The 25,253-nt window shown below is 56.1% G+C and overlaps 1 protein-coding gene across 1 annotated transcript in view; it reads left to right on the top strand.

The window, feature by feature from the left end:
* The first annotated feature begins 691 nt into the window (after positions 1 to 691).
* The window catches only part of LOC122382816 (signal-induced proliferation-associated 1-like protein 3), an 81,171-nt gene continuing 56,609 nt past the window's right edge, over positions 692 to 25,253 (top strand). Inside the window, exons 1-3 of the mRNA XM_043368634.1 lie at positions 692 to 914; positions 19,166 to 20,057; positions 20,849 to 21,129. Coding sequence (XP_043224569.1) covers positions 19,222 to 20,057; positions 20,849 to 21,129 — 1,117 coding nt within the window. The 5' untranslated portion in view covers positions 692 to 914; positions 19,166 to 19,221. The remainder of the gene's footprint in view (positions 915 to 19,165; positions 20,058 to 20,848; positions 21,130 to 25,253) is intronic.

The raw sequence follows: 25,253 nt of genomic DNA, 5'->3' as shown, positions 1-25,253 counted from the left end.
CCCATCACAACCCCTTTGACCAGTTTTAACTTTTAAACGAAAAATAAAATATATGGGTGTCATTTTTTTTTTGTCGATCTTTCCTGGAATGCCCCAGATGTCAAATATAGCAAACAGTGCCAGGTGGTCAAGGTTGATTCATCTGTGATCATGACTGTCAGGACTCAGGACTGTCATCTATGGTAAAAGCAGGTGATTTCCTCACACTGACTTAAAATGAAAATTGGAAAGGTTAAACTATTGACCCTTAGATCATTGAAAGAAAATCCGAGATGCGTAACAAATAGGCATTCCCACTGCCGGTATTTTCAAGCAGTTTTGCGGATTAGGGAAAGTGGCCTGAACGGAAGTCAGCATGGCGACCCATTCAATAAAGAGCACCCACCTGCTGACAGCTGCTGCTCCCACGCCTGCCAACTCCGCCTCCGAATTCCGCTCTCCACATTACGTTTTCCGGTTCCACAGTCGGGTCCCCTCTCCCTGTCTCCGGTTTCAGTTCGCTTCACTATCGCCGTTGCCGGAGTCTGTTTGGGGGCACGCATACGTGAACTGCGCCGGATGCCCGCGCGGCTCGCCGCCGACTTCAAAGTTCCCGCTACCGGCTGGGCGCAGTGCGCATGCGCGACCAGCCGAGGCGGAGCGTTTACCGCCGCCGCGAGGGGAGGTTACCGCACGCGCTCAGACGGCCGGCCGCTGCCAGCGGAGAGGGTGGGTACGTCAGTGTCGTGCGTGTGTGGGTTACGTGGTGATTTTGGCAGAGACGTGAGCGTGTGCTAGAGCGTATTCGGAGGAGTGTGTAGTGTGGGCTTGAGAACTTATCACTCGGATTCACCTGTGGACTAGTGATCGTACGGTGCCGGAACCGGAAGTTTTACAAGGAATCGCCTACGATTCAAACGGAAGCACTTTTGTAGGTAAGTCACGACGTCGGTTTATAGGCTTTTCAATTGAAACTGCCACTTTGAAACAACGTTCAATGATATGCATATCATATCGTTCAGCATACACGATAGTGCAATCTACTGGTTTGGGCTCCCAAATCTGTTTCATGATCATATCTCAATCTGTTATTCATTCATTACTTGGTGCCGGCTGAGCCCTCCGAACACTCACTTCTAGTCGGTACTGCGGTACTATAACACTGCGGCTCGTTATAGTCCCGGGCCGGCAGCTCACCGGTGCCACTCAGGGCCTTATCGCACCTTCCCCAGCGGCCAAAGGCTGTCGTGGAGAACGGGCGGTGTTTGGACTCCGATAGCGGGTGTCTGCGACATAGTCCGACGCTGTCACGTGACAGGCTGCTGCTGGGCTCACCTGTCAGCCTGTCACCTGTCTCTTAAACAATTGTGATGTGTCATTCATTAGACAGTGTCAAATTCCTTAGACAGTGTCTGTCTAATAGACACGCGCCTAGTCTATCACTTATTAAACTGCAGTTAGATAGTAAATCGGTCCTATGATACCGCATGCGGTATGCACTATGCAGTGTTCGTCACAGTCAAATGCCTGGTCCGCCCTCTGGTCTCGTATCGCCTCGTTTTGTGTACCTTAGTGGCGTCAGGCGTGGTGCCACTGGCCGGTCCCCGGGGGCTCCTCAGTGTCACGGACCACTGTCAGCTCTGTTCTGTTTGATGTCCCCCTGTTAGCTGCCAGGCGTCTTTTGGATGCTAAGTGGATGTCTTTCGGTCGAATGGAGGCGTGTTACTGGGCTGCGCTTCTTCAGGACGACACATTTGCGGCTGTATTCGGTTTACAGTGGATGTTCCTCTGAGAGACGCGAAGCATATATTCTTGATGCTTTTCCTATCTGTAAGTATGGAGCTAGGTATGAAGAATCCACCTGTTGCACTTGCACCAGCGAACATGCGTATCTCTCACCCTAGTGTTTTTTTCTACATGTCCAATCACGTTCCTTCACTCGTCTGCCTTTAGCCCGCCTCTGACCCGTTAGTCGCAGAAGGCATACTGGCAGGCCCGCTCAGTGCAGCCGTTCAAGTGCAGACCGCCCCGAAATGCCGCAGACTGCCGGGCGGCCGGCAGCGTCTGGTCGAACGCTGCTCTGTGTTTACGGGCACTGACCAACGGGCTCTGACCACCGGTCAGTCATTAGCGGCTGATGTTTGGTCAGGAAACGCTGCGGCGCCTCGTCACTCGTCGGTATTTGGTGACGGGGAAGGGGTAGTGGTATTCGGTAATGGCAGTGAGCACTGATGTTCCCTGATGTGCTGGTGTGAGCGATGTGCAAGAATTGCACCAACTGCAGAACTTCTAGCCAGAGTTTCACGCCAATTAGTGGTTCCGCCAACGGTGAGCTAACGGAAACACGCTCGACTAGCGGCCAGTGCTCGCTGATTCTCAGCCGAGGTGTGAATGTTCCAGCAACATCGTAGACTATCCGAGTCTTGATCTATAGGGGCTGCGAATTGACCACCGCCCGTGCTGAGCATAAGGCCTGAGTTGGCCTGAAAGTGTGGAATCTGTGTGATGTGATCTCTTAGTTCTTAACGAAAGTATCAGTCACAACCCACTGACGCAGAGCTCTGTGCGCCGCCACTGCCTGGTGTAACCGCGGGTGGTTCCCACGCGCAGCAGTCGGGTTCCGGTGGAATTTCTGACGGATCGTTAGGCGCACCCGGCCCCGGTTCTGATCAGATCGGCCGGCTGCTTCACCGCACAGCCACCGATGAAATCTGAGCAGAGGCCGGTACGGTCACACGCCCCCGCCCCCGCCCCCGCCCCCGCCCCCGCCCCTACCCGCGTCCATGGGTGCTGCCCTGTCACCGGGCCGGACTGGTCAAAACAAGTCGGCAAGGACGACATGGCCCAGTCGACGGTGTCACATTTCTTAGTGGTGCTCACATTTCCATCAACTGCGCGACAGGTTTCCACGAAAATGCCTTTGCTGATAGGGGATACTATTACTGATACGATGCCGGCGCGTCGTTGCACAGAAACCCTTTCATTATGTAGAATGTGGTGTTCGTCGTTTCCATATTTCTTTCCTCAGCTCGCGCCGTCACCGTCAGGTTGACAGGCGTTCTGTCCTTTGTCGAATGGTGTTAGGGCGTTCGGTGGATGCATTCCGCACTCGCAGTGTTGCCGCAGCCGACCGTGTCTGCAACGAACGGTGCCTCAGCGGAGGTGAGCTGAGGTGAAGTGAGCGTGCTGAGGTGAGTCAGGTGAGGTGAGGTGAGCGGCTGGGAAGACGCCGACGTGCCGCGTTCCCACGCCGTGCCGCGCTGCAGCCGCCACATCCGGTGCCAGAGGGCCCCCGCCGCCTCCACCGCCGCCTCCGCTGCCGTCGTCACGCGCCGCTGCAGACGCCGGCAGTTGCACGTGCCCCGTGCGCCACTCTACCTTTGTTGTCGTTCCGCCAGATTCCGCTGCACGTCGTTTTGCGGTATTTTCCGCCGAAATCCGTAAAAACATCAGACGGTTAGGATTATCACCTTCTTGGCTCTCTGCACTCAATGTGCAACGTGTGTGGTCACAGCTTTGACATGGCTCGGTTTCGTCATACGATTTTCGATATTCTCTTGTCGGCTCTAATTTCACCATGGAATTTCACAAACTTCTCCGGGCGCCACTGAGATGACTGTATTCAATCTAAATTGGCCCGTTTGGACGTTTTGAAACATCGACACGTCAAGTTCGAGCCTGTCTGCTCAGGGTCATGAGCGGCTCTCGCCTCCCCTCCCCACCCCTCCTCATCACCAGCGAGGGGGCCGGAAATGCCTCTGGAATGGAAGTGCCTCAACTTCTAGACGTCCAATCGGCTCAGGCAAAACACCACGCGAATTCAAATTTTTTCGCCAACATATATATCATTTCCATGCGTAGCGATAGCGAGCAAAGATTCCCTAGCGGGCCTTCGGCCCGCGAGGGCACTTTCCATTTTTTTTTGCCCAAGGGGGCCCCCTGGGCACGTCGCCGCCAGCCATACCGCATTTGCGGTATTTGCGGTATGGGCGGTACGCCCCTGACTGAGGGTCGCAGTGACACTTTGGAATGCAACACGGGGTGTCACTCCAGGATAATGACACCCCAGAGGGGTTTCAACGGGGGTGTCTCAGCGACACTCCAATTTTTTGGCCTGCAATTTTTGGGGAGTTCGCTAGCCGAACCTCTCCAAAGGGGGTCATGTATATTTTTGGGGCGTCAAAAGGTAATGGGGCTCCCGTGTCGGGTGTCACAACACCCATGACATCCTAAAATCATGAAAACGGAGCCTAATTTAGGAGTATTTTGGAGTATGGGGTGTCAGATTGTAAGAAATGGGGTTCCCCGATTTTTTTCAGTGTGGCACCGCCCGGCTCGCTGGACAGGCGGCAGAACAGGGAGCGCGACGCGGGGTGCTTACGGACGGCGGGCGTGACAACAGGCCTGATGGTGGCAGCTATCTTCGCCGCCCTGTCCCCAGTCCATGTCGTGTCTCTCTCCCCCGTCCCCGTCCCCTTCCCCATTTCGACGGCCGACTGGCTTCTCTCGCCGGTGTTTGGTGAGCGGTGAGACAGCCCGCTGATGAATGCCTCCGCGTCCGGGCTAGTCTCCTCGCCTCGGTGCCGAGATGTTTTGACGGCGGAGACATGTCAACTGTCTGCGTGTCTCCCTTCTGAGGGTCAGGTGAAGGTCTTCGCCTCAAAGTCACCTGTCTGTGTCAGGTCACATCCCGCGGGGGTCAGGTGAAGGTATCTGTGGACTGATTGAGGTCACCTGTCGCTTTGGGTCTCAGGTGAAGGAGAGGGGGGGGGGGGCACTGCTACCTGTGAACGCCAACCGGTGGTATGTATGAAAGGGGAGGGGAGGGGGCAGTGGTATACTTGTGAACGCCATCCCATGCCACACACTTCCGGTGATTGCAGGAAGTCCGCTCTAGTACAGGATGCACCTGCGTCGGCGGCAGCAGCTGGTCGGCACTGGACTCTCCTCTGTCCCCTGTCCTCCCCTGCTCTCCCCTCTTCGCCCTCTCTCTCGGTCCTTTCCCCCGCTCCCCGTCCTCAGGTCCGCGGTTCCGTCCACATACGGAACGGTTTCCGGAGGGGAACGGACGCCGGAGAAGCCATGTGTTAGCGTGACGCTCCGAAGATCGTTCTTCCCTTCTGGATCCCTTCTGGATCCTCAGGAGGGATGGTCGAGCACACGCGGAGAAGGTTGAAGTGGTCATCAGCATCATATGACTGATCAAGGACCGATAGTTTTCATGTGACCTTCGAATTGCATCGGTCTGTATTCGGCAAGTCTGGCGGTGGTTGGACAGGATGTTCTGCGAGGTTGTCGGGCAGGCTGTGGGCTCAAGGAGTCGCCATAAGTCGTTTTGAGTTTGTGTGAGTCGATGTGCATCAGTGTGAAGCGGCATAATTCTGTGGGTCGATATGAGTCAGTGTGTGTCTTTGTCACTTGGTGTAAAACGATTTGAGTCGGTGTGAGTCGTTGAGAGTCGATGAATAAGTCGGCGTGCTCTAGTTTGAGTGGGTGTGACTCGGTGTGAGTCGCCCTGAGTCGGTGTGAGTCAGTGCGAGTTTGATCGTCACGACGGATACGTTTCGCGGTGCCGGCTGTCACGGTGTGCGCACCGAACATGCACCGGTTTCCTGCCGGTTCCATAGTGGGGTTCCTGTCGTTTTCTAGTGGGTTCTGCTGGTTTCTAGGGGCTCCCATGCTGGCTCACCAGTCGGTGTGGTTGAGAATTACGGTTTGGTTGGCAAGCCAGCACTCAGTATTGCTGACCGAAGATAGTCCATTGCATTGTTTGCCTACTGTCAATGTCTATCGAACATAGAAAGCTGATTTAGATTACAAAACATCGACGGGATTAATCGTGAATGATAGAATGTTAGGTCCTCAAACTTCACAGACAGTGAGCTTGGTGGTGATAGGAGCTGAGAGGACGTTGTTCGTAGCATAGTTTTGGTCTGTTTATAAACTGAAGAGCCGAGTGTTCAGTGTTCAGTGATCAAAAAGGCCCTCTGTTGACACTACCGCCAGAGGTCAAGTGCCGGGGACACGGGTTCGGAAATTGGAGAGGATATCGGATCGCTATCGCTGCCACAATGACCGCAGTGAGCTGGGTCAGGTGTCACTGCTGATGCTTTGTTTGACGTACTGCATTCGATAGGCTTGAGGGCATCATTCCCAGCTGCTTCGACTGTGTTTTGGAGGCGAATGGAAGGAAGACATGGCAGCTTGTAAACTAGAAGCTTGTCGCTTTCTTGCGTACTGCGAGATATAGACTTTGAATTTCTACTTGTGCCGTTAAAAGCTGTTAATTAGCGTTTCTCCGTTCACCTGTCCGCCGTCTCTCTGGTCTGTCTCCTCCAGCGACCAGCAGCGAAGGAACCTCTCCTTTCACCGTCAGTGCACCACCACCGACCACTTCCGTGTACCACCGCGTCTGTCACCGCTTCTGCCTGACCATATGTCACCGCCGGATGTCAGGTGTCATCTCTCCCGGCGGGTGTCAGCCGTGGGGGGGGGGGGGCGCCCTTCCCCGCCAGAAGGTGTGCCATCTGGCGGGCGGGACCCGAGCACGCGCGTCCCTCTGTCCCTCTCTCGGCGTCCCCGGGAGGCCGGGAAACCTCACACGCCAGGTGGGCCTGCTGTGATTAGCCGCGTTTTATGGCGGTCGGCCCGGTGTTGGGAGGACGGCCAATGGTGTTTGTTGGCCGTGTGAGAGAGGTAAGGACGTGACGTTGGCTAGTGCCCCGGGCCGTGTCGAAATCCACGCCCGGTTATCCCACGGATCTCTACTGCTGGGGCGGCGGCTCGGCGGGGCCTGAAGGGCCTCTGCCGCATTCCACGGCCGTCGTGCGTCAGTTGGATGGGATCGGTACTGACGCGGGCCGGGGGTGGGCGGCGCGGAGTGCAGCGGGGTCGGCCGGGTCAGCCGGGTCAGCCGGGTCACCTGCAGCCAAGGTCAGCGCTCCGCCGCACCTGTCATTGTCTGCTGCAGCTATGGACGCTCGGAGGTGCCGGCTCCAGCCGGTGTGGAGGTCACCCCGGCTTCTCGCCGCCTCTGAGACCGTAACGGCCGGTGCAGCGCGCCGGAACGACAGCTGCGGAGCGGCCCGGCCTGGAACGCGCCGCCGGCCGGACCCCGGAGCGCAGCGACCACCACCTGCCCGGCGGGGGAGGGCGCCGGTGTCCCTTCCCACTGCCACACCTGTCCAAATGACCGGTATTTCGGGCCGTTTTCCTTTGTCCCGCAGGTGCTCCAGCTAAATGTCTCCGATTCCTGTCTCTGAGCGGGTTCCTTTTTTCTTCGGAAATTATCGACAAGGGAAGTGGGGACTTGTCGAAAGCATTTAATCTCAGGTCCCGATAGCTGGCCTTGCAATGCATTAGGTCTACCAGCGAGATATTTCAGAACATCGTGTTCCTAAGTTTTGCTCGTAAACCCTGAGCGGTAAGTGTTAGTGGCTTGCGGAAGAGGCACGCTCGTTTGAAACACATTTTGAACGTTCTGTTGAGGTATTCTGGGCGTATGACGCGCAAGCGTTAGCGTTATACGGTTTGCGGTGGACGACTCACGACTGGGTCTTTTTTGGAACCTGTTGAAAGCCATTTGGTGCTGGCCTGCACGCCATCCGAGCGATCTTTGCGTGACGCAGCCATATCTAACCGCGCTGCATACCGCGGCTTTTTGCGGCCTTTTTACCTTGTTTTGATTTGGGCTGTTTACCGCTGGATATCTGTGCGATATGCTAATTGGACGACTCCTATCTATTCGTTGACATGCTATCGTGTAGGGTTTCCCTCTCGTTCGATCTGATTGTGTAAATAGATCTCACCGGCGATCTAGCTGCTCATTCGCGGCAGCAGAGGCGGGCACGGTGGATACTGCATCGTCCCATGCATTACATCATTTTTATTAAATGTCTCTGAACTCTGATAGTAGTCCTGTTGCAAAAAGCAGCGAACCTGCGATGCATTCATTCTCAATCTGCCGGACAAAGGCTTATCCCATTTGTCCTGACCTCGGGGAATGTTAGATCGATAATCGATATGCTGGAATTTTGTTATCCTTTTTGTCTCCTCTAATAGATTTGGTTACTTCCACTGGTAAGCATGCGACAGCTGTCAGATCAAACGGACCGCCCATAGATCTTTAATCCCGACTTCCGTATCCGGTGCTGGTCAATGTGGCAGGGCCACATGGCAGCCGGGGCGGCACATATGGCAGCAGGCGATGGAAGGCGCTAATGGGTAGGCTCGGCGTCGGGTCCGGTGTCACTCGGACTGTCAGGAAGGGGTGGGGGGGGGGGGCGTGTTGACCTTGGCGCGGAGACAGACAGGGACAAGGTCGGTTATTTCTGCCTCATATTCCATACTTTCTTGGCTCCCAGGGAAATGCCAGCTTCCGGGCAGTAAGCTGAAGTCGGTGGAGCCATGTCATGTGACGTTTAAAGAACCTGGCAATTGTTTGAGGTTTGTTCCTTTGAATAACATTAGTGCAGCTGTATTTTCAGAATTGCCACTATCTGCACCTGTTTACACAATGCCTTCCGATTTCATTTTGAAGCTTAGAGACTAAATTACTCCATTTCCCACGATCTCCCCGTGCGATTTTCTAATTTTGGTGTCGTAAAAATGCAGTGCTTGCAATTGTTAATCATGTTTGGAAACCTTCGCGAACTTCCCAATGTTGCCCTAACAGGCTAGAACCTGCGATAAATGTGGCGACAACATCGGCTTATGACCAGTCCGTGAGAACGTCAAGATTGCCTACATGTTTGCTGCCAGCCATGGAAAGTAAGCGTGGTCATTGGAGAAACTGAAACCATTTTGTTCAGCAAAATCCGGCTACTATCGGCTTTGGGTGTGTGTCATGTCACACAAAAATTGCTGGTCTTGTTCCAAGAACGCTGGTCTTTGATTTGAACAGCGCTCGTTAAAAGATGTCAGGTCTTGTGTCAAAGATTCCAAGAAGCTTGCTCCTTATTTCCACACAGTGGAACACTGGTATGTTTGCGAACGGCGCGGCTTCGCCCTGTGTTACTGTGAACACGTCCTCTGGCCTGTGTTCTGTTGTTGGACATTCTTCCATCTGTCAGCCCATGACCAGTGGCATTCGCGGTATGTCTGGCTAGACGTCCCGCCGATGGTACGCAGAATCGGCAGCTCTTTGAGGGCAGGCGAGTTCGGCTGACTTGAACGAGTCAGCGCTACACGTCAGCTTCCATTTTACCTACCTCTTTTGGAGTAGCCATTTTACCCTTTGACGTTGCAGAGCACTTGACCTTTAGCATGACTCGCCTTTTGGTCATTTGTGGCTGTTGTCTATAGCCGTGCCATACGCACATGTCTCTGCGCCTCAGTGGCCGGCCCCGGACCGATGAAGTTACTGGTGTACCTTTGTCGACGTCGGTGGCCATTGTCTGTGAGACGGGTCGGGCGTGCTGAACCTGATGTATTAGGGACGCGAACGCACCTCCTGATGGATGGGGAGGTGGGCGCGTCAGGATGGATCGCTGTCCAGCTAGAACTACCCGGCGACGGAGACGAGGTACACCAGTGGCAGGCGCTTTGCACGGGCCTACATTTAGATATTGAATAAGTCTCGGGGTAAGTTACTTGCCTCTAGATTCGACCATCCGGGTTCGATTCCCGGGCAATGCACGTGGCATTGCCGCTACCTGACAGCTTGGAACAGCGTGAGAGTTCCGGTTAGCGCCTTGATCCACTGGATGTGGTGCTTAACCCAAACCAACCAACCAACATCGACTTATACAGCCTCCTTGCTAAATTAATCTACACTTATTCCTCGGAGTCCTTCGGGTGCCAAGGTAGCGGCTACCAGTTTCCCATCGCTTCTTTTCGTACCAAATCCAAGGCCGTTTTTAGACTTAAATCCACCGCAGAGTGGTATTACTTGGCATGTTTCATCTGGCTCAGCCGCTGCTAACCAGATCGCACCTTGATTGCTCTCTCAGATGTAGTGGTGCGGTGATTATGCGTTACCTGCTCTGCAAGATAATCCCCACGCTGCACGCTCAGATAATCCGCCGGTAATTTGAAGTTCAGCAGATTTCATTGCATTGCAAAAGATAACGCACGCTCGCGGTAGCTTTCTGGTTGGCGACTTACAATGATTGTTTTGATGGATCGGTATGTGCTTAAATAGGTGTTTCGCTGATTTTCTCGGTAGTTTCTTCGCAACGCCGTGGCAACAGCGCGGGTGAAAGCGTGCGAGTGATGCTCGAAGTTGGCTGTCACGGCGCCGGGCAATTAGCGAAGCTACCGGGACCACAGCCCTGCCTACCCGGTGTGAATGCGCGACCTCTTCTCGAACGTAACTGCCCGACAATGAGTGAAGAAATGCATCCGCAACGCCTCTTCGCCCATCGCTGTTGCGTCGTCATGTGCTATGCAGCTGGCGAGTACAGGTTGTGCCTATAATGAATGGCTTATTGCTGGGACAGGCATGTCTTCCACTGACCAGGATACCTACAATCATTCTTCAGTCGGTCGGTTTCAGCCTGGAACCCACCTCGGCTACATACCCGCACCTTCAGCCAGCCGTTCCCTCGGCGTTTCTAAGCTCTGGCGGTGGATCAGGTTCGACTAAAGCCGAAGCGCCGGCTCCCTTCATGGACGAACTTCCGACCTCTTTGTCGGGATGAGCCGTCGACTGTTGCCGCCCTGACCCCTGCTCCGGGGCTGGCTCGTGGTTATTCGTGACCCCCGGACCTCCGGTCAGCACCCGATCCATTCCCGCTGTCTCCAGTGTTGAACGTGGCGCTGTAATAACAGGTGAGAGGTGTCGGATTTTGAAACAATAGAGTCATTAGATCGAGAGGCATACGTAATCAGCTGTTCCGTCAAGGCCCTCGGCCAGCATTGGTGAGAGATGGCCGGTATGCGTGAATGGTAAAAGGCAACACTCGATTGTTCTGTAGATTCTTATCGGTTTAGGTGTTGACGAGCCTAAGCTGTTACTTTTACCCGGGTCATACTGAGACTCCTTTTGAATAGTCGGCTAGTTGCCTAATTTGGTCCGTTTTTTCCTTCTCACTTCCGTTGCTGCAGGCAGGTCGCTTTCAGCCGCTTATTATTGCATTCGATATATCTGATTCATTCATTCGCCTTTGGTCTATGTATGTCTGCCATCGAGCGGGTATTGCCACGAGGAAAAGGAAAGAGCGCTGCTTTTGAACGAATGCTTTGGCTACATGCTGTGAATGCTTTACATGAGCCGCACAAGGCACATAACGGCCTCGCCGCGACCTCTCGCCACGCCAAGTATAGCGCCGTGCCATGTAATGTCGTGCCTTGCCGTGCCGTGCGGTTCAGTGTTGTTCCATGCTGTTCCGTGCCGTGCCGTGCCTAGTCGTGCTGTGCCGTTAGAAGCCGCATGGAGCACTTCAGCGACGCCGGGGCTGGCCATCTGTGCTCTGCCTGTGTCTGCAGAGTTGAGTGTGCCAGGATAAGTATTACAGGGTGTCTCAAAAGTTCGCTTACAGGTACCAGCCATGCTTTTTTGTCAATAATTCTGAATCAACATGAAATTAACAGTCAAAATTTTGCATGGGCATTGGTAACAACCTTCCTCAAGCAGCTTCATTGTTTTCAAGCGCATTCGACCCTTCATGAGCTCACAAAAAGGGTTCACCTCTGACCATGGATCAGGCATGAAAATAGAGGTCGCATACTCGGGTCGGCTGAGAAACTCTCTGCTTCACGAGTAATGGGAATGGTTAGGTCGGAAATGACACATGGCAAAGTATCGGCGAGGATGAGTACAACATCATGGTCATCTAATAAAAACGGTGGCTAAAATTTTTGAAGGACAAAACCATGCGAGACTAACAGCGCTTTGAACGACCCTTGTACCGCAGCAGACTCGTGCTCCGGAAAGCAGCTGAAAATGCAGTCCTAACTATTGAAAACTGACTAGAAGCTCACAGACAGAGGTTACCCAGTTTAAAAAATTGCAGGTCATCATAAAATAAAGACAAAATATCATTTAAAATTGTTTATAATATCTATATCGCTAAATTTTGAGGGAAAATAATGCGAAAATCGTCAATGCCGAGGACAAGTGACCCTCCAAAAGTGTCAATTAATGTAAAGTTTTATCTAACGAAGTTTCAAGAGGCAGATCTGGAGCAAATAGCTTTCTTTTACACACAAAATCCGGACAAAACCGCACGATGGACAGGTTTTGGCCGTTTACAAAGCAGAACCTCTCCTGAGGAAAACACTCCGGAACCCAGCGAAGGTCTTGGCATTGGGAATGACGAGCGTTCGGGATTTGCAAATTTTGCAAAATGTGTCTAAGAAACAGATGGCCGACACATTCTGCTACGATATGCTGCGAAAAATTTGCCCCTGGCACTTCCCATTTGTTCAGGAATGGGGTTGTCTTGAAAAGGAAAATGGTGCTTGGGAGGTCGGCGCCAGTCATTCATGAAGGAGTTAGCGCCAGAGAAGACCTACAAAATACTCACGGATGGTGTCGATGCAAGCTATCGGCTTTCAGGGAGAAGCGGATGTTGCCGGGGAGCTCGTCAAACCTAAATCCGACGCAGAAACTGCGGGGGATTCCCCTACAAGAGCTTGAAAGCTGGTAACCTTTTATCAGCCTCCGGCAGCTGACGGAGTGACGAAAATCGGTATGGGCAAATATTTTTGGAGATACAGCAAAGGGTTTGGTTTCCAACCTTCCGAATCAGTTGTCAAAGCATGCATATTTGTCTAGTGTACACACGGACACCAAAACCTTAGATTTTTGGCCGGTTCTTATATGCTTTATTGACATGGGAAATGTGTAAACGAACTTTTGAGACACCCTGTACATCCATGCTAGCTGCTACTGCAGCTGTGGAGTGTTTGCTGGATGTGCGTCGGAAGCGGCGCTGGATTACCGCCAAGTGCCGCTGCTTACTGCCGCTGCCACTGAGACTGCGGCTGCGGTTGCGGCCGCTACCGCTGCTGCTGCGGCTGCGGCTAGATGTTCGCTGTTGGCTGGCCGTGTAATGCTACTGAGCCGCGTGTTCTGGTCCCCGGGGATTTGTCACCTGCCCAGCCGGGCTACCGGTGCAGGGATCGTATGGGTTGCAGGGGTTGCACGGTCTCTCCATGCGGCCAGCCATGTCGAGTGCACTCGACAGGCAAGTGATGCCTAGCCGAAGTCAGCACATGGGCTGGACGCTAGGCTTCCTATACCTACTGGACATTTAGTACATTGCGTTACATCCTCTCTATATATTCCAACCCTTCTTCATTACTATCTCTAAGCGGTGCCCACGTGCATTTTCTGGTTTTCATTTGTGATCCCTGCGGTGGACATTGTGCTCCTTCGCCTATGCCTCACTGCGAAGGTGGTCGGTAGCTGGGCAATTGAAACTGACCTCACGCTGAGGGTCACCAGATTATACATTGACCAGTTATTGTCTGTCTGGGCGCCTCTGATAAATAACAATTGCTCTGTCCCCGAGTGATTCTGCCCTCACTTCAGCGGCTGACACATAATTGTTCCACAGCGGCCACGCCATTTAGAACGGTCTGTTGTATATCATCAGTGTAGGTCAGCCCCAGAGGCTGGAGCTGACCTACACTGTCTACAATGTCTCCACGGACCAGGGTGGAGACTCGTCTGACCATGGACGGCGGCTCTCAGCCGCCCATCCTGCTCTGTACCGCGGGCCGGGCGCTGCGGCCCCTCGTTCCTGGGGTATTCTGCACAGCTGGGCCGCGTTGGAAAACACGGTAATGGCGGTCGCTGGGCTGGTAAACATACAGAGTCGTGCTGTACAGACCGCTGGGCGGATCAGTGGGACGCGCCGCCCAACATCGCCTGCCGCCCACCGCCTGCCGCCCACCGCCGCCCATTGCCTGCCGCCCACCGCCCACAGCCACTAAGTGAAGTGTGAGTGTGTGCTGTGTTACAAGCTGCCTCGATCCGGCTATGATGAGTGTTTGTTGCTAGTCTGTTGCACTCGCGTGCCTGTCTTTGTACGAGGTTTGGGTGGGGTAACGGGGCTAGGGGTAGGGCGAAGGAAGGGCACAAGTAATCTGCACGCCTTTCAAGGTGCGCCTGCACGGAGCTGTGCCGTCCTCTGTTCACCAGGTGCGGAGCCGCGCGGGGCGCCGTATCAAACTGCGGCGCTCGCGGCGCGGGGGCGGCGGTGGCGCGGCACTGTTTACTGCGCCGGATCTGCCGCGCCGCGGCGCGCCATCAATATTTATACGCGGCGGAAATAGCACGCCGTCGTTCGGTGGGGCGCGCGGGATGAGTGATAGGACCAGCGGCCATCCTTCGACGGGCCGGCGGACCGGGACCCGACGGAGACGGAACGGCTGAGGACAGCCCCCGCCCCCGCCCCCGCCCGCTGTTCAGCCTTGCTCCCGCCCCTTGGAGACAGCGGGACGGTAATGGGGAACGACAGGGCGCCAGTTGTGGTGTGGCAAGCTGGAGCTGCTCGACGTGTTTGGTTTTCTGCAAACATCCGGGTCCTGGTCCAACAATGAAGCACTGATTGCCCTCAAACATTAGCCACCCGTGCAACAGGCTTTACGTCTACATTTGATAGCTCTGAGTTCACCTAACTGCCGAATTGGCCCTGAGCTCCTCAAATCTCTCCTCGCTCGCGGAGGGTGGTTGCCGTCCGTCGTGGTTCCCACAGAGACAGGTGTCCGCTGTCGCACCTGCCTCCTCGAGGCGCTCGATTGGTATAGGACAGCGAGTCGAGCACTCACGACTGAACTTGACAGAGACCACAGCTGCGCCACTGATCGCCACACCTGCGCCATCGCCGCGCCGGTGCGCTTTTCTTATTGCCCCGGCTTGAATAATGGCACACGATGCCGTCAACTCGGCCTCACGACTCACGAGTCGGGGACTGAATGCCGCTGCCTGCCCGCGGTTCGAGTGCGGTATGATACCGCTTTACCCGTGGGATGCCGTCCGCTGTTTCACCATATCGGTGAAGTTTATTACGTACCTACCCGAACGGTACGACATTTGTCAGGCTGCCAGTTCGCCCGGCTGTGGATGTTTTATGATGGAAACGCTTCTCGGCCAGGATGGAGATGCATGGTGCGTGTCGGTAGGCTGAGTCGAGAAGCCGGTGCGTGACGGTTGGAGCGGTAAATACGTCTGCACGGCCTGGCCTTCCCGTCAAGGTTGGAGGGCTTACTGAGACTACCGTGTCGGGGTGATAAGTCGCTAATTTTACCGTGTTTGGCTGGGTAGAATTGTAATACCTCACGCATCGGTGTTTGGATTTCGTTAGCTTTGTTCGTTTTGGACCGAGCGATGCCACCGTTTTCTGCTACCTCCCCCGGCAGCGCTCGGGCCGTCCGACGTCGTGCTTGGTCCGAAGTCGTATCAGTGCAGCCGAGCCAATATGCGTGCCCTCTGACGTCACACTCGGTCCAGAAGGCGGACGGTGCGTCACTGTTGTGGTCGCCAATCCGCCTCTGACCGCTCTATGCCGCCGTGGGCTCGCGATTGGCCGCCTAATCCCCACTCTGCGGTCTCGGAGACACAAAGCGCCCTGTGGTCCGTGACGTGCGGCTTCTACCTGGCTTCGGTGGGCAGCCGTCCCACCGCGCCGATCTGAGTCAGACCCAGTGACGTCACGGTACTGTTCGGCCCACCGTGACGTCACTGATGTGAACACTGTCGTCATTGGTGTAATGATCTATCGTCACAACTCGTAAGCTGCCTAGTACTCGACCTGCGACGCAAAGGTAGCTGGCTCATGCGTCATGCTCTGATTTCTTCGCCCCGATTTTATGCTTCGTGAACTTTGCACCGTGCTCTGTTGGCCGTGCATTGTCAAGGCTAAATGTGTCAGTACTGCCGGTTTATTCCGGCTGTTGTGCTGCTGTCTGCGCTCTGCCGACCTGGCCTAGCCTCTCAGACGGAGCGTTATCGTGATCTGTGTCACGATAACCTCTCCTCGTCTCGTGTGTCGCTCTGTCGTGACCTCCTGATGAGGGCGATACATGGCGTGACCCTGGCACCAGAGCCCTCGACCGCCATTGCTGGACGCTGGTGCGTGTCGTCATCTGACCTCTCCCCGCCCCCTCCCCTCAGGGAGAGGGGTGTGGCTATAACTAACCTAGCTCTAGTGAGTGCAACGTTAGGTCGTGCACGGCTCTGCCCTAACCCAATGATGCTTGGTCTGGACCTTCACGAGTTCAGGCGGCGTGGAGCTAATCTTCTCCCCCCCCCCTCTCGTGACCCTCCCTGTCCGCGTGGGTGCCGCCCATGTCCATCCTGTTTATGCTAATTGGTGTGTAATTTTGTTGGTCGAGTGCACCGACCGCGGGTGCGGGCTGTTCGGGCTGGGGGCGAGTGGACTATAGACCGTCGGACATGGGCGCTGGGTGTGGGGTGTGGATTGCTGTGGATTGCTGTGTTCATGGGACACGAGTCTGCAGGTGTTTGGTGTTCGAGTACGGTGTGGTGTGCGGAGCATTGAGTGCCAAACGCCGCATTGCGCTCCGCTGGTCATTGTGAGCTTTTAATTCGTCATGGATGCTAGCTGCTTCATGCGGACTGCAGAGTACCAGACTCCGCGGGTGCGGATGCTGGATGCGGGGCCAGGTTGGTTACTACCCAGTTCGTTCTTACGGACGCTGAGTTCTGCTGTATTCTGTGTGCCGGACCTGGAGGAGTATGCTCCCGTCCGGCCGGGAAGGTAATGAGCGCCCGGTGACTGAGTTCGTTCTGCCGGAGCCTTGTGTGCTGTGAGCTGAGCCCAGTGGATGCTCCGTCCGGCCGGGAAAGTAATGAGCGCTCGGTGACGGCTGATGGTGGCCCGTCACGCACCGAGACGCCCTGACCTTGACGTCGGACGGGTCCTCCTTGGCGTGACGCCGTAATGCGACCGGACGGCTCACCGGCTCTGCCCAGCGCTTCCCGGCTCTGCCCGGCGCTCCCCTCTCTCCCCTCCGCGCGCGTCTCTGCCCTCTCTGCTCTTATCGCGGCATCTGCTGACCACTTGTGACAGAGGGGCACGACACTTGGTCACCCAAACACTGTCTCTGGTGTCCAATGGCCGCTATTTTCTTGGTCGTCTGCTCTTGAAGTGATGCATTCATAGCTCCTCAGATTCCATGGATTTGTTAGTGTTCATAAGCGTATATTGTTTTGCTGAATGTAGGCATTGTTCTGCGGTCTTTTTACCACATTGTCAAAAATGAATGTGGCTGTTATGCGTAGGGGAGAGTGGGGTAAGATGCCCAGGGTGGGAAAGACGCCCCACCCCCTCTAGCGGTGAAACAAAGAATCGAACCTGGAAATTAATGTTCTTAGCGTAAAGCGGAAGCCTGCCTTGTTAACTGCTCAAAAATTTGCGAAGCTCAGTTGAGCAACGGCTGGCTGGTGATTGCATGTTTTTTATTTGCTGCTTAAAAAAAATATTCTGGTGTCAAAACATTGTAAATATCAAAGACGGTAGATAATTTTTGTGTCCCTTGCTATAGTCGTGATACATTAACATACGTGTACCGTGTCCCAAACAGTTTGTTTCAGGGTGTAGTTTTATGGCTAACAAATTGTACTGATTTAATGTTACTTCGGCACCTTGGGGTAAGATGCCCCCTGTCCTGATGGGGAAAGACGCCCCCCTAAATCCGTAGGCTGTCCTTCAAGCAGCCCGTCAAATCATTTATTACATACGTGTGATGAGAGACAAAAGCCGATCTGGGACTATTGAGAGTCCAGTACGGTCGGGTGCTCCCCATGCCAGTCTCTCGGCCCACACAGCGACTTTTTGGACGGCATCTGACTCTGAGAGCCCTCACGACGGCCTCTGTGGGCCCCATTATATTGGCTCCAGGGCCCCTGACGACATCCTTTGAGGGCTCCTACGTTGGCTCCACGGGCCGCGCCGGCATCTGAGGTCCCCACGATGGGCTCGAGGGCCCTCAAGCATCATGAAGACCTATAAGGGCCACACAGTGGTCTCCGAACGCCACCACGGAGGCTTGTTTGGCAGCGCTGGACTATGATGGCCCTAACGATGACCTCTGAAGCCCCTTACGACTACTTTTGAGGGCCCTTACGATGACGTTTGGTGTCTACTGCAGGCTCGAAGGGACTACTGACTCGTTCAGGCGATTCACGTGCCCATTTAGGTCGCTTACAGTGCAGGGGGGCATCTTCCCCAACGCCAGGGGGCGTCTTTCCCACCCTGTGGGGTAAGAAGCCCCCTTTCACTTCTTCAGGAAAATGCTTAATAGCAAAAAAAGTTATCATATTTCAGGCACGAAAGTGTGATATTTTTGGAGAAAAATGATGTCGGCTTCCGTTGAAACTCCAAGTTTTTGCTTTCTGATCGTCATTTTCGAATAATATATGACATAGCAAAACCCTGGGCATCTTTCCCCACTCTCCCCTATGTAACTCTCTTATCGATATCATACAGGAAAGTATATCTCATGCCAGTGACTGGAATGTATTATTTTGAGCTCGGAAACTCGGAAATTTCACACGGATATCTCAACTGCTCGTAGGTAATGCCGTTCATATCTTGATTGAAATATCATTTTCCGCAAGCCACTGGTCTCTTTTCCTTCATGTCTGGCGATCCGCCAGTAACGCCGTGTCTGGGCCCGTTCCGGACGGGCGCGGCTGTATGGAAGGCTTGTTAGCGTCTGCCGCTGTCTGAGGGAGTGGGTGGTCCCGTGGTGTCGCGTGCCGATACGTCATGGCCCCGTTATCAGATGGCAGCCCACCGCTCGGATAGACTGCGGCTCTGATAGACTCTGACGCTGAGCGCGCCGCCGCCCGCTGGTTCCGACTCGCCGTATCGCCGCGCTCATCGATGTCGGCGTTACGCGTCATCGCGCATTGATTCAGCGGACCTGCGCCTGGCTGATAACAAATAACCTGGTGGAAGTGATGAAATGGAGGCCTAGAATTACACCTAATTGCCGCCCGCGGCGGCGTTTGCGTCTTTAAATTGGCCGTGAGCTGTGCGATGCTCACGCATGACTGATCGCTGAGTTGTGGTTCAGTGGCTATTTTAGTGATTATCGTGTATCGGACGTTGTATGCCTGAGTTGGATGGGTAATATCCACCTGTTGGGTCACTGACACCGTGGCTATGGCTCGTCGACACGCGTTCAATGTCAGTCACCGTCAGTGTTGAAGCGTGTCCCCCGGACCAGGGTTCCTGCCCGGCTAACTCCCTCGTCCCTGCTGTTTCAGGTCGGCGTCTGATGGCTCACTCGGCTCCTGTGCGACTTCAGTGACCTCCTGCCGCCATGGAGGGTGCTGTGATGCCCCCTCCGGCGCCGGTGCCGGCCGCCGGGCGGCTCCACACGACCCGGGAGAGGGCCTACGTCCAGACCCGCCTACAAAGCTACACCAACGGTGCTAGCGCTGCTCGCCCGCCCGCCTTCGGTCCGTCCAGTCTCCGCTCCAGCTACAACGAGCGCCTGTACCCGCGCCACCGCGAGCGGGTGCTAGCGCAGCACGGCGGTCCGCGCAGTCTCCGCGAGGGCTCCGGCGCGCCGCCGGCCGCTGTCTCCACGGTCGGCATGGGCCCGCTCTATCGGAGCAGCTCGTCGCTCGAGCTGGAAACGTCGCCTGGCGGCGGACTGCGGCGCGAGTTTGGCTCTCACGGTTCCATTGACGTGATGGCCGGCGGCGGCGACGCGCCGGGCCTGGGCGCGCCGCGAGCCGGCTCCGCCACCGGCTCAGACGCCAGCCCGCGGCTCAAGTCGCGTCTGCAGCGGCTCTGGGATCGAGACCGGCGCGGCAGCCGAAAGACGGCCGAGCCGTCGCTATTCAGGAAGCTGCGCGGCGGCGGCGCGCGCGCTGAGCCGGAGACCAGTCGCTCGTCGGACTCTTTGGACGGTGAGGCGCGGCTGGAAGAACGGCGAAGACGGCGCGCGCTGGTCCACTATGACTGCCAGAGCCTGCAGGCCAGCCTGTCGGCGGCACAGCAGCAGCGCTCACAGCTGGCCAAAAGGAGGAACACGGCCACTGGCGCCAGCGCGGCGGCCGCTGCCGGCGAGGCTGCCGCCGCCGCCGCCGCCGAGTCGAGCGCCGATGACCTGGAGACGGGCGATGGACGCAGCAACGACCTGGTGCTCAGGTGAGGACGGGGGCTTGTTGCGGATGCGGGACGAATACAGTCGACAGTCACTGGCAGGAGGAATGAATGCAGTGGTAAATTTGAAGTTGAGCTTCGATTTATATTTTTTTTTGTCTTTATGCTTACGCTATGTCATTTTTCTTAAGATGCATCTTCTTCGCCTGATGAGGAACACGAATTTAATCAACTTTGCGAAAACGTGCATTTGTTTTGCTCTCTATGCTGCTTCAATATGCCGCCACAATTCCGCGATAATCTACATCAGTTGCAACATACCTACGAGTAAGAAATACCTGTAAACCGCAGCTCAGAGACGATGATTCATCTCCGTCTACTTTGTGGCTGCAGGCTTATCCCGTAGAGCCCACGCCTACAGAGCTCGCTCTGCACGTTTTTGCACCTGTAATCGTGGCTCGGTGTGACTTGTATGGCATTCTCGCGCAGTGGCGCCGCCATTTTTGGCGTCTGCAGCGTTTTATCAGAGCAGTAATTACCCCAAGAACGGCAGGTGCTGCCTTGAGGGTGTGGCGCGGGTACATAGTAGCACCGCAGAACAAAGGCTAATATCTTGATGGGGCTGGAAGGCTTAGCTTCTGGAAAATTGTTATAATGCCGACATCACACCATTTATTCGGCGGAAATGTTGGATTTACCTCGCGCTGTTTTGTTCTAGATATGCTAAGCTACCATTGTGTATGTGTGTGCTTACACCTTAGCCGTCCCATTTCACGGGGTGGCGTTTGTCTTTGCTCCTCGACCGTGACTGACCCGTGAACCCCCCCTGCCCACAGTTGTCCGTTTTTCCGTAATGAGACCGGCGGCGAGCTAGACCGCGCGGTGAACGTGGGCGGCAGCTGGGCGGGGGCGGGGGCGGCGCGGACCCGCCGGCCGCCCGCCGGCGCCGAGCCCCTGCTCCACCGTCCGGCGGCCGCCTGTGGGCTCTCGGTGCTCGAGAAGCCGCGCGGTATGAGCCACTGGCCAGCGCACGTCTGTCCATTTCGCCGGGCCGCTGCCAGTCCCGAGAGCTGCTCACTCGGCAGCTACTACTACAAAGACTTCTTCTACGGCAAAGGTGGGTGAAAGATGCAGGCGGGATGGGTGGTGTGATGGCGGATGACGCCGTGTCTTCGATTCCCTGCCAATAGCCCCACCGTGCGTGAGCCGCTCACAGTGCGTGCTCACGTCTGTTTGGTCCATTGTTTCCTCACTGTCTCACCGTCTCGCCTCCTTGCGTGCGCCGCTGCTGCGTGCGGCGTGCTCTGAAGGCGTTCGTGAGAACCGTGCACCCCTGCACTGGGGCGTACCGTGCACCCAGGGTGCTGTTATCCCCCTCCCGCCGGATATGGGGCGTGCGCGCAGACACCGGGAGAGAATGAGATGCTGGAGGCGATCGAGGAAAGTTCCGCTAGTGACTGGTCTGACGTGGTCCGAGTCGGCTTTCCCCGAGGGTGTACGGGAGTTGTGACTCAAACTGCAGCAACAGCCAACAGCTATGACAGTCGGAGGGAGCCCGGAGGGCACACACCGCTGCAGATAAGGATAATTCTAGTTGCAGATATTCCAGATGGTGCAAAGTGCCAATGTGCCCTGTCAGTCAGTCCGTGACTCGTGATTGCCCGCCGGTGTAACGAGCGGCCTGAAAGCTGGCCAGCTGGTAGCCGGTGGTGGCAGTCAGACGGACGATTTATGACGGCTGATTGCAGGCGATGCACGTCGCCCTGTTTTCCTGGGCGTTTTTCTGGTTCGTGCGAACTCTCCCATAGACGGTTTCCGGCGGGCGGCAGTGAAAGGGACGCCGGTGGTGGTGCAACAGTCGACTGCCTTCCGGTCGATTGAATGGGGAATAATGCAGACAACCGCAGCTTTGTGGCTGGCGTTGAAGATGGGCACACAGCTATCGCTCGGTATTTTCCGTTGTTGTAATTGTTTTTGTTTGTTTCTCAGTTTCCCTGAGAAACTGCTTGCCTGGTTGAACTTTGGTGTATGAATGCGGATTTCGATTCACAACTTCAGTAGCAATCAAGGAAGTGATGTGGTAAACAACGCTGAAGCTTATATGTAAGAATAATCAAGAACCAAAGCCTTCAACCCGCTTATGTAACAGTAATGATTGTGCAATTGGAGGTGAATGAATATGTCCATTTTCCATGTACGAGTAGCAGCAAGGATGACAATTTCATCCTTTGCGAACGGCGCCCGAGTCCAGTACAGCCACTAAATCCTCTCAGCAATCAGTCGATGAATGGTTCAGGGCCATCCGGTGCTGCTGTGATCGCTCGCCGGCTGCGTGAGAGACCGCCGCGCCGGTCAGCTCGTGATCTCGGTATTACCCCGTCCCCTCCCCTCCACGAGAGCAGACCACCGGGTTAAAAAGACCGGCTAGCTACCTGGCCGGCGCACCAGCCTGGAGCGCCGCGCGCAGCAGCAGCACAAAGCGGATCGTTTTTTGACCGGGTCGTGCCGGGTGTGTGAGAACCTCGGCGACTGCACGACGGCTGAGAGGCCTGCCATCCGCCGCCGGGACGGGAGGGGGCGTTTTTGCGCCCATCGGCCCGCCGCCGGCCGTCATCAGGCGAGCGTCATCAGCGCCGTCATCGAGGCGGCTGTGGGCCGGCATCTGTCATCGTGCCGCGGGTGGTGCTGCGTGGAGGGATGTGCGCCTGGGGACACCTCACCAGCGTGGCCGCCGGAGACAGGGGAGGGCAGGGCTGCGACGACAGGGGCGGTCTCTGAACAGAGGTCAGGAGTGATTACCATCTCATTATCCAACCAGAACGACAGCTGGAGTGTTGACCTGCGGAGAAAAAGCGTCGGCCTTCGCTGCTGTATGCTCAGTCGCCGGCTGGTGTGTGTGCCTTGTCAGTCTGTCAGTCAGCCGTCCACCCAGCCCCCTAGACAGACAGACAGTGAGTCCGACTGGCACACACAGGTCGGGGTGCCGCGGGCCGTGCGTCAGTTCCACGCCCGCCGGCGTCTGCGAGAGTCGTGTAGGGGCGATGTGTCGGCGGGCGAGGGTCTGTAATGGTTCGTTTTTGGGGAGGGAACAGGCAGGACTACTGCACACTGCACAGTGCACACGGAACCATCGGTGACTGTCCGTCACTACAGACATCACTTGACGGGTGCATGCAACTAACGGGGATCGAGAGTCGTTCGCTGCCTCGCTCAAAGCGAGCCGCGAGCAGACGGGCCTTCGCACCTGTCTCTGGGGCTCTGAGCTGCCGCCGTTTGCCCGTCTGCTTCTTACATGTACCCGCCAACTACCCACCTCCGTCGCTTCCTCCCGCCTAACACTCGCCTCCTCTCGTCTGCCCCGCCTTCTCCTCCCGCTTCCCCACCCCTCCTCCCGCCTGTCTTTGGCAGCGCTCTCCAGGGACACGCGGCCGACGGAAAGGGTGAGGAAGTAGTGGGATGGGTAGGGGAGGATGGATAGAGGTCTGATGGACGGCCGAGAGCACGGCACCTGCTCTCGCCACTCTGCCGAGCACGTCCTGCCGCCGCCGCTGATGGTGATGGTGGTGGTGGTGGCGAGGAATTCAGGTTGTCTTATGGTGAAAATGATGACAGTGTTATGGCAACTTCCACACCAGTGGACGTCAGCGTGTTCCTTGTATTGGAGGAGCAACGAACCACGAACCATTTCGCACTATGCTCGTTTTCCTATTGATGCTTCGCTAAAAGCTCGTCCCTGTTCTTGGTCGTTCTTTTGTTGTTCACACAAGTATCTTTAGTATCCTAACAAATGGTATTGTTTTCGGGATTCCTCATCTTCTTTTTAGCCGCCTTCGCTCTTTGTGTGCCGTTTCCTGTCACTTACGGCGGCGCCAGGAAGTCGCATGTTCCCCGGCTCCCCACCGTCATTGACTCGGGAACACGTGGGAACTCCGGGGCCAGGGTCACCGCCAGTGGTGTGAGAGCATCATTACCGCTGACATTTCACGGACCCAGTCGGCTTTGAAGTGGCCAGAGCTCGTCGCTTCTCGGAAGCGCATCTTCACGACTTTCTGGCAAAACTTCACAGAGTTGCGCTTAGCTCCTCTGCTGGGAGCGGTTGTCTCCGTTCGCTGGATACCTACATGCAGTCCGGTCTGTCAGCTGTTCCCCATACCTCTCTCCTGGCTGCCAGCCCCACCACGTGCTCAGCTATATTTCGGTCGCGGCCAGCCGGTACCGCGGTGCGGGCGGCTGAATGCGGGCGCCATGCCGCATTCCTGATCCTCGTGCCCGCCTGCCGTCTCCCGCGCACCCAGCCGGCGCGCCTTTTTCACCCGCGCCCGCCCGGCTGTCGACAGGAGCGCGCGCCCCAGGAACGGCGCGAGATAGACGCGCGCGCGCCGTGGGGGACGTTTTTGTCCGTCGGTGAGTGTCGCACTCGCGCTCTCCTGCAGGGTCGCTGCTGCCGACTCTTCCAGCTCTGCCTCTTCCTCGGCTTATTTACCTACCGGTTGGCTGCGGCTGCTCCTGCCTTTGTATTTATGCGTCTGCGGTCGCATTAGAGGCGTTGGCGGCGGCTGTGGGCCCCCATGATTGCCCTCCGGTCCCAGTGTGTCTGTATTTCGGCTGATCACCAGCTGTTGAGGCGGTGGCACGTGCCGTGTGCGCAGCGCCACCGTTCGCCGGCCATGTCGGACTGTGCCAAACGTGACGGCCCATCGGGGCCCCGGATCAGCGCTGGGGCTCGGCACCACACCGCCGGCCTTTGTGTGACGGCACTGCCAGCCATCGACCGGGTATAATGCTAGATCGTAATGCTAGGCGGGGCTGCCGGTCCCCCTCTCGCTGCCAGTCACCCGGTCCATCACCCCGTCCGTCACCCCCCCCCCCCCCAGTGTGCCACTTCCGGGGTGTGCCCCCGGGTGCCAAGCCACGCCCAGTTATTCTGCGGTAGCAATGGAGTCGATGAGTTGGAGCGTTGGCAGCGCGCAGCACACACGCTGCAAATTGGGATGCAGTGACTACCTTACGCGGTGGATCGTTGTGCCGCGCTGGGCTCAGCCGGGTGAACTTTTCACTACAGTGAGCTCATTCATTACGAGCCACCCCACATCCGAGGACAATGTGACACACGCTGTTGCGCTCCTTTTATAACATCTGACCCGGCATCGTGACGCCGGTTTTAATGTGTGAGAGCCCGTTTCATTTCGAGGACACGGCTAAGTCGGTCGTTGGCGACGTTTCTATGTTAATCGCGCCGCC

This window comes from Amphibalanus amphitrite, unplaced genomic scaffold (assembly GCF_019059575.1).
Source record: "Amphibalanus amphitrite isolate SeventyFive unplaced genomic scaffold, NRLGWU_Aamphi_draft 000147F_arrow, whole genome shotgun sequence".
NCBI classification, from domain to species: domain Eukaryota; kingdom Metazoa; phylum Arthropoda; class Thecostraca; order Balanomorpha; family Balanidae; genus Amphibalanus; species Amphibalanus amphitrite.
Note: the sequence above shows the minus strand (reverse complement) of the source record. Positions and strands in the feature narration are given on the sequence as shown.